This window comes from Rhincodon typus, chromosome 5 (genome assembly GCF_021869965.1).
Source record: "Rhincodon typus isolate 14 chromosome 5, sRhiTyp1.1, whole genome shotgun sequence".
Classification (NCBI taxonomy): Eukaryota; Metazoa; Chordata; class Chondrichthyes; order Orectolobiformes; family Rhincodontidae; genus Rhincodon; species Rhincodon typus.
The window spans coordinates 66,772,831-66,787,625 of NC_063336.1; the positions used below are offsets into that span (position 1 = coordinate 66,772,831).

Genomic DNA, 14,795 nt, shown 5'->3' on the forward strand with positions numbered 1-14,795 from the left:
CCTCTTCAGCTTTGAACCTCACAATACCAAAAACATGCATTTATATATGTATTTAACTGAGGAAATATTTTGGCTTGGTTTACTAAGAGCATAATCAGAAAAATCAGTTTGGAGCCAACTAAAGGAGAATACATCAGGGCATATGGCTTGGTTAAAGATAGGTTTTATAGATCATAGAATGGCACAGTACAGAAAGTGGCCATTTGGCCCACTACGCCTGTGCCACCTCTTTCACAGAAATATCCAATTAATCATAATTCTGTGCTGTTTCTGGTCTTTTCTCCCTTTCAGCTACTTAACCAAGAGTTATCTGCAAACTATGACTGAATCTACTACCACCAACGCTTTAAGGCAGTACATTCAGGGCCACATTGCTGTGTGAAAACAGCTCTTTCCCCATATTGTGTCCGATCATTTTGCCAATCACACTAAATCTGTTATTGGTTACTAACACCTCAACTGCTGGAAGTCTTTCCTTATTTACTCTATCGAAACCTTCATGATTTTGAACACCTTTATCAAATCTACTCTTAATTTTCTTGGTTCTAAGAACAATCATAGAGTCATACAGCACAGAAACAGACAACAAAAACAAAGTTGCTAGAAAAGCTCAACAGGTCTGGCAGCATCTGTGAAGGAAAAAACAGAGTTAATGTTTCAGATCCAGTGACCCTTCCTCAAAACTGACTGTGTTAACTCTGTTTTTCCCTTCACAGATGCTGCCAGACCTGCTGAGCTTTTCTAGCAACTTTGTTTTTGTTCCTGATTTACAGCATCCACAGTTATTTCGGTTTTCATTTAGAAACACACAACTTTGGTCCAACCAGTCCATGCTGACCATAATGCCAAACTAAACTATGATGGGGAAGACAAAGTCAGAAGTCACACGGCACCAGGTTATAGTCCAACGTGTTTATTTGGAATCTCACAAGATTTCGGAGCACAGCCCCTTCGTCAGGTGTAATGAGAGAGCAGAGTACGCAGACCCAGAATTTATAGGCAGAGAGATTGAGGATAGAGAGAGCAAAAGATCATACAACTGGTGTGAGTGGAGTGTCAGATGATAAGTCTCTGCAGGTGACCAAGAGTGTTAGATGGTGAGTAAAGTGTTTTATAAAGTCATTGTCAATGCTATGCTGTCATGACAATCAGGAATATACAAAAGATGACATCTCAAGTCAGACACTGCATTGTAGGTGTTAGACCTTGTTCAGAATCTGTCTCAGAGTTTTAACCTGAAATCAAGCTGGTTTTATTCTGAAAGCTGGAATTTATAAGATGCCATGCTGACTGACTGTGACAATAAATTGTGTGGTTTTTGAACAAAATAGAATGTATCTGCAAATAAACAAACATCTTGGATGAAATGATTCATCCCATAGATTTTTATGTGTGAGACTGACAAAATGTGTGTGTGTGTGCGTGTAATAAGTAATTCAAAACTGTACAAACTAATTAAGGTAGAGAGATCTAACAATATATCAAAGTGATGCTGTCAAAACAGGAAAGTATGGAAGATTTTACAGATACAGAACACTAGTGAGGTCACCTGTAGTGCGACATGAACCCAAGATCACGGTTAAGGCCATCTTCCTGGGTACTCAGTCTCTGCTCAGCGATTTAGCATCATTGTGTATCTGGCAGACTCCAAGATACACAACATCAGATTTCTGATGAAAGGTCTAGGCCCGAAACGTCAGCCTTTCTGCTCCTATGATGCTGCTTGGCCTGCTGTGTTCATCCAGCTCTGCACCTTGTTGTCTCAGATTCTCCAGCATCTGCAGTTCCTACTATCTCATCCCACCTGCCGGCTTCTGGCCCCTATCCCTCCAAACCTTTCCTTTCCGTGTACTTATTCAAATTCCTTTTAAATGTCGTAATTGTACCCACGTCCAGCACTTCCTCAGGAAGTTCATTCCACACACAAACCATCCTGTGTGTAAAAGAAATTTGCCCCTCATGTCTTTTTAAAATCTTTCTCCTCTCACCTTAAAAATTTGCCCCCTAGTCTTGAAATCCCCATGCTAGGGAAGAGACAACTTCCATTAACTCTATCTATACCCCTCATTATTTTATAAACTTCAATAAGGTCGTCTCTCAACGTCCTAAGTTCCAGTGAAAAAAGTCCCAGCCTTCCTTTATAACTCCAACCTTCCATACCTGTCAACATTCTGGTAAATCTCTTCTGTTCTTTTCCACACATAACACAAGTTCCTCCTCCATGGTAACCCACTCCTGCTTTTAAAATGGTTCAACATTCGCAAACTTCCAGTTTACTAGCACCACTTTTGTATCACGGAAGATGGGAACTTTGTGGCCATATGTGACATAAATTTGCCCATCTCTCATGGGTGTCTTAAAGAAGGAAATACAATGGTGTAGGGAGGGAATTCTAAAGTCTAAAGCCTAGGGAGCAGACACCAGACATGGAGAAGAGGAGGTCAGAATTCGTGGAATGCAAAGTTCTGAGGGATGTAGCATTGAAGACAGTGACAGAGATGAGCAGAGAACAATATGTTTATATCCCACTGATACCTGAATATTGTCAATTTTAAGATTACTGAGGGCAACCAAGATCAGCAGATATAGGGGTAGTGGTTGAACAGGACTTGGTCTGATCTTGGAAAAGATCAGAAGATGTAAGCAGAAGATGCTTCATGAAGATGTGCTATTTGGAATTAAATTTGACATCTCATCAATTGATCACAGGTCTTAAACTTTTAAAGAGGAAATTTCACTAAAACGAAGATACTGACTAATGACTGCCAACTTGCATCTGTCTGATAACATCCTATGTTTTGGGGAGATAGATTCTATGGAAGAGGACCAAATGGCACCTCCGGACGTATGAACAGCTTCTTCCCATCTCATCAAGATGAAGGGTGAATTCAGGTATTCAGGTATTAGTGCTCAGAACGTTGAAACAACTAATCAACTTGACTATTGCAATGACTACAAGGAAGTTGTGGCAGACATAAGCTGATCAACTGTCTTTTAGAATATACAACCAACCTGGAGACAGGTCATGTGACATAACCTAGTATGTGAAAGCTCAAATTTGGTTTTGAGCAGAGAACACAACCTGCAAATTCAGCATCTCTCTCTAACATGTTATCTAAGCTTTGATTCTTGTCTTGCTGAGAAAGAAAAGTGTATCAATACTCTTACAGCAAACAAAACCTTCACTGAAAGTATCTACTACGTTGTTTACCTGGAGGAAAGAAATATACCAACCACATTTAAACAAACTGCGTCAGCTTAAGCAACAGTGCCTACAGGTCCAACCAGTGAATCTTTATTGATGCTCCTGTTTCTTTCATCTAATCTTAACCTAGCCAAATTTAACCTCTGAAACTCTGCCAAGTTGCGTATTTCTCCAGGACCGGGGTGTCAGTGCATGTTTACATGTGTAAGCAGGAAGTACAATGATTTTGTACATTTAAGTAGGTGTTGATATTTTCTACCTTAGGCTTTAGCATAATAAATGAATTCTTAGTGTTAAACTCAAGAATACTGGGCTTAGAGTCATAGGGTCATAGAGATGTACAGCACAGAAACAGACCCTTCGCTCTAACTCGTCCATGCCAACCAGATATCCTAAATAAATCTAGTCACATTTGCCAGCATTCAGCCTTTTTTTCCCTCTGAATCCTTCATATTCACATACCCATCCAGACACCTTTTAAATGTTGTAATTGTACCAGCCTCCATCACTTCATCTGGCAGTTCGTTCCAAACACGCACTACGCTCTGTGTGAAAAAGTTGCCCCTTAGGTCTCTTTTAAATCTTTCTCCTCTCGCCTTAAACCTATATCCTCTAGTTTTGGACTCCCCCAACTTATTTAGTCATTACAAACTGAAGTCGTTACATTGGGGTGGCATGGTGGCACAGTGGTTAGCACTGCTGCCTCACAGCACCAGGGACCCAGGTTTGATTCCAGCCTCGGGTGTATGTCTGTGTGGAGTTTGCACATTCTCCCCGTGTCTGCGTGGGTTTCCTCCGGGTGCTCCAGTTTCCTCCCACAGTCCAAAGATGGGCAGGTTAGGTGGATTGGCCATGCTAAATTGCCTGTAGTGTTCAGGGATGTGTAGCTTACGTGGGTTATAGGGGGATGGGTCTGGGTGGAATGCACTGAGGTTCGGTGTGAACTTGTTGGGCCAAAAGGGCCTGTTTCCACAATGTAGGGATTCTATGATTCAAACTGCATGGAGCCAGGTCCATACTGAATAAGCAATACTAAATCCTTTTAAAAATTCAAAATCCTGGTGCAGTCAAATGACAAGTGGGAAACGAGGAAAACCAGTCTATCTCTCCTCACCTGGTCATAACAGCTGTAAGATGGGAAGCTGGTCAGAACAGCGCCAGAATAGTCAAGTTGTCAATTGCTGTGATAGCAGGCCCTTGAATCAAGGACGTTGCCCACTCAGAGTTATGAAGTTTTGCCATGGATGTTTATGTGACTAAACAAACCAACTCTTAATTAATAGATCTTTATGAACATGGGGTAAGATGTCCCCATCCAGATTGCAATTTGCTTCTGTTTCTTTCCTTTTCTGCTGCAACAATACTCATCAATAAGAGGCTACAACTCAAAAAAATGTGATCCAGCTTGATGGACAAATAGTCACCATTTTGAACAACTATTAGCAAACTCCTTCCCTGTCAATCCTGCCGGTCTTCATGGAGAGTTTCAGAATATCTTTTAAATATTTTCTTTGTCCTCCCCAGAAACATTAGCCATGTGAAAGTTGGGAAAACAAGATCTGGTAGGGAAGATGCTTTTTGCCATCCAAACACAGAACCTGGTCTATCAAAGTTGAATGAGCAGAAGTTTTTTTCTGAATGCTTATGAAGCTGGTTTCAAAACTAGTGTTTGTTCAATAATCCTCTCATTGAATACGGAGGGTGTGACTAGTTAAATATGGAGATTGGGAAATGTATGGATGAGGGTTTCAGCAGCAGATGGTCTAAAGAAGGGCAAAGAACACAACAGCAGAGAGGTAGATGTCAGAAAAGATAATCAGACAGGGTATTCAGGTTGAAGAAGATGTGTTTTATTCCAAGACAGAGGCCAGGTAACAGTCTGTGATGGGATCCAAAGACACAGCTTTGATAATTCAAATGTTTAGTCAGAAGAAAGTTTTAGCCATTCATTAAGTGACAAGCAGCTTAATAGAAACACTGGAGATGTTGAGAGAAGTGATAGATAGAGCTGGATGTCATCGGTGTACATGAGAAAGCTGATGGGCTTTTGGATGACGTTACCAAGAGACAGCTTGTAGTTTTTTTTAATCTGTTCTTGAGATTGTGGGCATTGCTGGCTAGGCTAGCATTTACTACCTTAATGATGGCAATATATCAAACCACTGTAGTCCATATTGTGCAAGTACATCCACCTTGCAGTTAGTTAGGCAGTTCCAAAATTTTGATGCACTGACAACTAAGAAACAGTGATATGATTCCAAGTCAGAGTAGTATGACACTTGGGGAATTTAGCAGTGATATTTCCATGTTTCCTTTGTCCTTACAGGTGGAAGAGCTCATAGACTTGGAAGGTTATTTTGAAAATGAAACTTTGCAAAATTGCTACAGTGCATCTTATGCATAGTACACGCTGGAGCCTGTGTATGCTGATGGTGGAAACAGTGAATATTTAAGGTGGTAAATGGGGTGCTATCAAGTTAGCTGCTCTGTTGAGAATGGTGTTAAGCTTCTCAACTGTTGATAAAGCTGTACTTTCCAGATAATTGGGACAGCATTCCATCATAATCCTGTCTTGTCCCTTGTCAAGCGAGGCTTTAGGAAGTCAAGAAACAAGCTAATCTCTGCAGAATACAAAACAACTGACCTGCTTTTATAACTACACCATTTATGTAGCAGGTCTTGTTAAGTTTATGGTCAATTTAGACATTCCTCTCCCACTCTCTCCTCCAGATATTGATGGTGCAGTTTTAACAATGGTAATGCCTTTGACTGTCAAGGGATTAAACTCTCCCTTGATAACTATTGCCTGACGTTTATGATGCAAATATTACTTGCAATTTATCTGTACAAGTCTGAATGTTATTTAGATCTATATGGGCCATGGCTGCTTCATTAATGAGGTTTTGTGAAGGGAGCTCAAAACTGTGCAATCATCAAAAAGCATTCATGCTTATGACCCAACGATTAACTGATCATTGATGAATCAACTTAAGATGGCTGGTACCCTGATAAATTAATCTAGTGATATGACACGGCCAAGATGATTGGTTGGATTACTTATTACTTTAGTTAGACCCTCAGCATGAGACTCTTATATCTATCATGTTATTCCAGTCTTTTGGTTTGTCTCCAGCACCACCTTATTTTTAATTTTTTGTAATTATCTCTCTGCCTCATTTATTCAGATTATAGGTGATCCATTCACTTGTTATTCAGCTGTCAACACTTCTCAAACCGTCTGATGCTTTTGATCACCTGCAGTGACTTATTATTTGACACTGCACTCACACCATTTGTATGATCTTTTGATCTCTCTGCCTATAAATTCTGTGTCTGTATGCTTCTCTCTCACTTCACCTGACAAAAGGTTATGCTCCGAAAGCTTGTGATTTCAAATAAACCTGTTGGAATATAACCTGGTGTTGTATAATGTCTCACCTTGTCCACCCCAGTCCAACACTGGCACCTTCACATCATAGTTATTAAGAAGAATGAGGAGAGATACTGCATCACAGGCACAGGCACAGTCAAATGGAATGTCATTTGTGATTTTAGCTAAAGCTTTGACAGGTCAGAAATCTATTGGAGTGGTCCAAACAAGGAGGTGAAGAAAAAATGGACATGGACTCAGGAGTTCATGATATGTAGATATTTCATGCAGAAATGATGCATTACTGTATTCACAATATCTTAATATATTTAAAAGCAAAATGTTCAATCCCAATCCTGACAAATTTTCTCCTTAATCTCCTAAATATAACTTACTCTTTCTGGGTTGCTCTTCCATTGGACTAGTTATCTTCTAGAATGTTAACCACTGTACTTATGTAAACCTGAATAGCAAGTTGTCATCAAGGTGTATCACAGACAAACTCAAAAATGATATGCACTTGATATCTACACTTATGTACTTTTCCAGAAGAGGTCAGAAAATAGTGATCAGCTGCAAGAAATATTGGCTTTTCTTTTTTCTATCCCCTGGACAAAGAGATCAATGTAACATCCCTAATTCAGTACCAATCAGCAATCAAAATAGTATGCATTTGATGAGCATGGCTTAGAGAAAGAACTTTCATATATATCTTCTTTCACAATCTCTGTATATTCAGAAACATATCACCATGAATTAACAACTTGTGTAGTATTAGCGCAGTTAATACCCATTCATGACTGTTAGCTGTTATTGCAAACATCAAAGTCCCAGTGATATCAATATGAAGAACACCAGCTAAATTTTGTTTTCCTGCTGTTGACTGACATTTTATTTAGCATCTTTTTGTATAGAGACTTTGAGCACAACTCAACTTTGAGGCATTAAATATGCCAACTGGGAAACCATATTTACTAGTCTCTGTGATAACACGGTGTAGAGCTGGAAGTTACTAGTCTCTGTGTTCTGTCTTATTTCAAATTTGCATTGTTACTCCAGGTGCCAAAAAACATGCCTTATTGCTGAGTGTAGAAAAAAGACTCTTAGTGTAGCCCTACTGAAATGCTCCTTTTTTAAATGTGGAAACTTACTACAAATAAAATTAAAGTAATGAATTTCTTAACTACACATGGAATGTGCAGTTTTAAACCAACTACTGATTTAGCAATTGAGGGTCTAAAAATTCATTTTTCAAATATATTCTTATATTTTTAAAACTATTATTTTTGACATTATGCTGGGTACAATTGAAAGGAAAATTGATTATTAAATCCAAATATTCAAAATACATTCACTCAGTAAAAACAGACCTAGTTTGCATTTCATCATTCTAATTAAAATTAAAATTGCTCATGTCAAGAATGGTAAATACTTAATCTTTGTATTCAGAAACAATCTGATGATTGACCATTCATGACTTCCAAAGCTAAGAAGTTCAATTACTCTCACACATAAGAATAATGAGGCTGGAATGATGAAGTAAGCATGGCAGGAATGATGAAGTAAACATGGCAAAGTATTTACTACCTGCTTCTTTGTCGAACTTCACTCTCAATATAGCCTAGTGGTACACGGAGCCATGTATTGCAGTCAACATATTGGCGACCCAATGGAACCAGAGGTAGTTGTGCCTTGTGAAATTCTTCAGTTTCTTTTAAAGAGTAAACTTTACCTTTACAATTACAGACAGAGCACAAGTTCAGCACTTAAAATCAATACACTGAGGAATATGTTTAACGGACTATTGGATACATAATTTTTACAAACATTTGTCACATAAATTTTCAACTTTGATTTAGTTCTATTTGACTGTTCATCCATGATTGTACACACACCCCCTTGTAGGTTCGTAGAATGCCCTGTATTAGTGCCATGCTTAAATGTTTCACACTGTTGCTCAACTGTTTTATCAATGCCCTTTCTTTCCAATTTGTCCAGATGTCATCCCCTTTCATTTCTCTATAGTTTGCTTTCATCAATCAACTCATATCAACATTTAATTTTCTCCTCTATAGAAATTATGGTAAGTAATATTAACTTTTACCTTTCTGCGTTTTTGAAAGATGCTCTTGGGTTGTCTGTAATTGGTCAAGTACATTTATTGCCAGTGCTTGGTTGAAATCAAGTATCTGATGACAAACTTTCTCCTTGAATTTTTGGAGTCTTCCTGCTGACATAGATTTCCTCTCCCACCATCCCAAAACATGATGGAAAGAAATCTTAGGATACTGACTGAGCACCAGCGAAATAATAACAATGTACGTCCAAATCATGCTAATGTGTTATATAGGGAACTAGGTGATGGTGATGTTCCCATGACATCCTGCATATCCTTATCAGTAGTAGAGATCACAAGAAGAAAGGTACTGTAAAAGCAACATTAGCAAATTGCTGAACAGCATCCTGAAATTGGTGCACACTATTAACTGCTGTGTATCGGTAATGGAGGGGCAGACACAGTAATCAGTTGTAGCCTACTGACCAAGCCAAATATTCTAGCCTGAGTGATTTTGAGACCCAGAGCATTGAAACAGATGCACCCACAAAGGAGAGTGATATTTTGAAAGTCTCCTAAATGGAGTCCAGTAATGCATAGAGTTTGAGAACTGGGTAGAATAACCAATCATGAGAATTCCTGGCATCTGCTCTTCTTTGCAGCCAGGTTTTAACAATGGGATTCTTAGTGAAGCTTCTAGTCAATGATGATTTACAAGATATTGATGTGGAACATGTTAATAATGGTGCCTGAAGGCTGGGAGATATAGCATGTCTTTCTCTTGACTGAGATGGTCATTGCTTGGCACTTGTAACTAATCATCATCCAAACAGCTTCCGATAACATCTAATGACATTTTTTTAATGAGTGGCTATCAAGTAAGTTTTCTTTCTCTTAGGTGACTATGTTAGTCTGACTACAGCCAAACTACCTTCTAATGAGAGATTTCATCAACCTTAATCTTCAACACTACGGTATTCACATAACTGAGGTCAAAGTGAGGAAAGAGTTTTTTTAAGTACACGTCCAAGTTACTTGAAGATAGCCAAGCTGAATTAATTGACATCAGGTTGTTAACCTGGCTTTTTCTCTATATTTTGGATTACCTTTTCTTTAAAAAATGAATTTTTTCAATATTATTGGTAGAGGTGAAACACTCTTTTCATTTCAGGCACTGAATCCAAAATAGAACACTTTAGGAAAGAAACTGCAGGCTCACATTTCTCCAGCAAGTAAACCTAATCTCTCTCGAGACTACTCTATACTTAGACAATGCAAAATATTTTCCAATTTCCAAACCATCTATCCCATACATGTTCCAAACTGCACTTTAGTACCAATTTGCTGGCCATGTGAGCTAGGTTCAAACATTTCAGGAGTAAGGTCCTTGTGTGAAGTAGGTGAAATAGATCTAAATATACAGAGAAACAACGAATGAGACTTTAAACTCACAATACACCACAAATAGTAACTTAGATTTATATGGTACCTTTAAAATACAAAAGAGGCTTGATAGGGAGACAAAGATATGGTTTTCTCAGCTGAACAAGAAAGAATGAGGGACAGAATCTCAGATGAAGCGGTTGATCAGTTTGGACTGAGGTGAGGAGAAATTTCTTCATGCAAATGCTAATGAAACTTTGGAATTGTCAACTCCCAGAGGGTTGTGGGTCCTTCATTGTAGGATGTTTGCAAGTTGAAATAGACAAATTCAAAGTTATTCAAAGCAATCAAAGGAACAGGCAGAAAACTGGAGTTGAGGCAATCAGTCTTGGTCATATTGAATGCTAGAGCAGATCCAGGGAACACATGATACAGTCCTGCACTGGCATGATTTGTTCTCAAAGTGAACAACATTACAAAACTCTTCGCCAAAGCATAATCAAACAAAAATGAATGCAGAGTCAAAAGTTCTAAAAATTCTTTGATAGGCAAACATAATTATAGTACCATTGATTACCTGTTATGAAAGCAAATTCTTTCAGGCCACATAAAATGTATTGAAGCATTATTTTGCCTTTTTTAAATCTTTTATTACCATCAAGGGTGGACCAATGCATCTGTATCAAATCAAAGTGACCTTAGCATTCCTCCCCAATGTTTCTTGACCTCATTGGTTCCTATCCTCCTCTATATTCCTTGATTCTCCTATACCAACCTTCGTGATCCTGGCCCTTACTGTTCTTTGACCTGCTCAATTTTGCTTGTCCTCATCAATGCTTCTCTTGACCTCCAACTCTTATTTGTTGCTCCTCGAGAACTCCTCACTTCACCTGACTGCTCTGCAAGAATCTCAGTGCTTTTCAAGGTCCTTACTGCTCCAACACGTTACCCTTTACCACCTGTGACTCTTAAGATGACATATTATTGATTCTGACTTTCAGTGCTTAACTCCTGATTAATTTCACCAGATCTCAGTTCGACATTGTGACCACAGAAAATGAAGAGCTGAATCTGGGAGAGAGAATCTTTGATTGGAGGATTAGCAGATGAAGGAAAGACAAAGCTGCTCCTCCAACTACTGCAATGCACTCTGTTCATGCTCTCACAGACTGTCAGTTTCACTTTGGCATTTGTTTTAAAGAAAATCTGACAGTTACTGAGAATGGGCAGTTTTCTGATTAGTTGCTATTTTTTTTAAAAATCCACCCATCAGTTGATTAGTGAAACTGTGTCTCGAACACCTTCTTGGATTTCCAAATAATCAGGTTGATAACAAATCAGCTGATAACAAAATGACACAGTTCAATTATTTCTTCATCAACTTTCCATTAATCAATATTAATACTCTCTTGTCCAACTTATTCTTTCTATTCCAATTGGCCACCTTCACATTCACTGATCCACTGAAGGATGCTTAACTGGCCCAATTTACATTGCCAATAAGATTGGCATAATATTAAAAAAAACTTTTTTTGTTTTAGAATGAAATTATAAAAAAGAATTCAATGAATACTCATTAATTTTAAGGTGGGCGTAGATGTATTTTTGTTAGGCAAAAGTCAATTGGGATGGATGGGAATGTGAAATTTAAACCACCAAACATTATCTTACTGAATAGTGTAGCAGGCTTGAAGGGCTGAATGACCTACTTCGGCTCCCAATTTGTATGTCCGTATGTATGCAATGATTAAAAATTAATAGGCAATGTGTTATAAAATCAATTTTTACTATGGCCAAAGACACAGAAACAATGTTAACATTTCTAGCTTTGTACCATATCAAAATAAGGTTGAAGTGCACTTTGGTTATGAGGCTATCCAAACAGTGATTTTTGATTTGATTTGATTTATTCTAGTCACATGTACCTAAGTACATTGAGAAGCTTTGTTTTGCGAGCAGTACAAGCAGATCACAGAAAACAGGGACATACAGATCATACGGCTCTTTCACAGAGTGAGGCATACAGGTTACAACCGCACAGGAGGTGCACAAAGTTAGCTCCCTACAGCAATGTAAAGTGACACTCTTCCCTACACTCTAACTAAATAGTCTGATGTTCAACCTGCATAATTACTCCCATGAATTGAAAACCAATGTTTAAATGAACTGCACAAACCTTTCTGACATTGCAGTATGGCATTGTCTTCCTCAGTCTTGCTTCTTCCTTGAAATAGCAGAGGATCATTGAGAGTTGAAGTCCTTGTCTGCAGGAAGAATAATTCTTGTAGAAATACCATCAAGGTTAATTATGTAGAAATTATACTCAACAAGCTCAAGTTTTCTTTTGACAGCTGTAATGTTCTCCAAAGGGACTGATAACTTTTAAACAGAAATTTGAATTTGCAGGTACCAACATGAAGTATTGTACGATAGATCTCATGTTTCAAGACTTTACTGCAACAAATCAAAATCAACATCATCTAAATATTATTTAGGAGGCAACTAATACAAATTAGAGAAATGATATTAGCATCCTAACAACTAAAAACCTTACTTAATGTTTTTAGCTTACACTGCACGCTGCAGAATTGTAGTCTTCACAGGCACCAACGTTATTCCCAACTTCAACAGGCTCATTTCTCCATATTTCTCTGAATTGTAATGTCAATGATCATCAAAAGTCATTCCACTTTGTCTTCCAAGAGTCTTGAAAACAACTTCACTCCACTGACTCTTCTCCTGAGCATGCCAAGGCAAAAGTTCCAGTATCCTTAAATCTCTGCATATCCTCTCTCTTCAGCCAGAAAACAATCTCCTACTAGCATTCTGTCTAACATAAATCAGCCTTTTCCCATGTTGTTCATAACATGTGGTTTCCTGTCTCTGTAGGACTCAACTGTTCAGTCTAGAAATTCTGCGTTAGTAAACCATAACAAAGTGACCTGATCCTTCTTTTGTGTCAAAATGCAGAAGCTAGCACTTCAGTCTCAGCAGGACTTCCTCAGGGCCCCAGTCCCCACAGCAACCACGTCACTTGAGTTTGTCATTAGCAGACTGATAGATCACTTGCCCCCTCCACCATCCCAATTTACTTCAAATTTAAAGAGGGAGTTTAAAATATCATTATCTTATATTGTGCTCGTGATACTCTTGCCTACAAAGTATAAATTATAAGAAATTTCCTATAATAGTATCAAAATATATCATTGTGAACAACTTAACAACTAACTTATTACATGCTACAGAAGTGATATTCTTCCCTTTGTCATATTTCACCATTAAGCATATTGCCTTAGCAACAGTATAATACTTAACCTGTAATATCCAACTACATTTGACAGTCAGGATTTAAAGATTAGTAGTATGAGTTCTTAGAATTTAAACTTTTCTGAAACTGGTAGTTGCACTTGCCTTAACCTGACAAAATAAAATCCCTTTGTATTTCACTCAGATTGTACAGTTTCTCTATGTCTTTGGTTAGAAAATTGTAAACTTTGTTTGAAACGAAAACAAAAATTGCTGGAAAAACTCAGCAGGTCTGGTAGCATCTGTGGAGAGAAACCAGAGTTAACATTTCGGGTTGAGTGACTCTTCTGAGGAAACGTTCTGATCTCTCTCCACAGAATATGCCAATTTCTGTTTTTGTTTCTGATTTACAGGACCCATAGATCTTTTGGTTTTTATTTTGTAAGCTTAGTTTGGTCTGGTTTAACTTTGTCAAGAACAACAATACTGATTTCTGATCATCCTTTGGACTTTCTGGTACCAGCTGGAAAACCCAGAAAAAATCTGTCATAACGCTTCATATTATCTGGAATCAGTCATGCCCTTGCTTCTTTAAAATCAGACACTCCATTGTCATTAGGATATTGGCCACTTAGCACACAATCTTCGAACCACCCTGTTCAGTTTCTAATTCCTGATCTCCATTCTCTTCAATGTCTGTATTTTTTTGTTAAACGGTCAGCTCTATAAAGAACGTTTCAACCAGCCACATATCCAAGTTGTCTTATTCCTAGCTGAATCTGGGGTTACTTTTATCTTTAAGTGTGTTTCCATGATATAAACATTATCGTATTTTTCAAAGAGATAAAGCTTATTTTTATTCATTTATGAGACGTGAGCTTCACATGCTAAGCCAGCAATGACCGTCCATCCCCAATTGTCCTGGAGAAGGAAGTAATGAACTACTGAAGTCGTTGGAATATAGGAATATCCACTGTGCTGTTATAAAGGAAGTTTCAGGATTTTGACCCATTAACATTGAAGGACCAGCAATATAGATCCATGTCAGGATCGAGTGTGCCTTGGAGAGCAACTTGCAGGTGTTGATGTCCCCTGCATCTGCTGCTCTTGTCCACCTAGGTGATAAAGCTTTGGAAGATACTGTCAAACGAGGCTTGGTGAGTTATTACACTGCAATTTTTACATAAATGTTCTCCAAACTTTCTAAATGTAAAATCACTTTCTGAATTCAACTAAAACCCAGGAACTAACCCAGAAAAAATATAGAATAAACAGTTTACTTTTAGTCCAATGTAAAACCAAATATATATAAAAGAGTTAGGTATTTAAGGGTTAAATCTTTAGCCATATAGTCAGAAATAAGCAAGCTAACAAAGTATATGGGAACTAACAAGAAAAAGCAATCAAACTCAAAAACAAAAATTGCTCGAAAAGCTCAGCAAGTCTGGCAGCGTCTGTGGAGGGAAAGCAGATTTAATGTTTTGGGTCCTTTGACCCTTCTTCAGAACAGTTCTGAACACTTCAGTTCTGAAGAA

The 14,795-nt window shown here is 38.1% G+C and overlaps 1 protein-coding gene across 1 annotated transcript in view; it reads right to left on the reverse strand.

Annotated features, from left to right (window-relative positions):
• Positions 1-14,795, reverse strand: part of fam228a (family with sequence similarity 228 member A) — a 45,755-nt gene that overhangs the window by 678 nt on the left and 30,282 nt on the right. Inside the window, exons 6-7 of the mRNA XM_048596671.1 lie at positions 12,191-12,278; positions 8,163-8,307 (exon numbers count right to left, since the gene is read on the reverse strand). Of these exons, the coding sequence (XP_048452628.1) occupies positions 8,163-8,307; positions 12,191-12,278 (233 nt within the window). The remainder of the gene's footprint in view (positions 1-8,162; positions 8,308-12,190; positions 12,279-14,795) is intronic.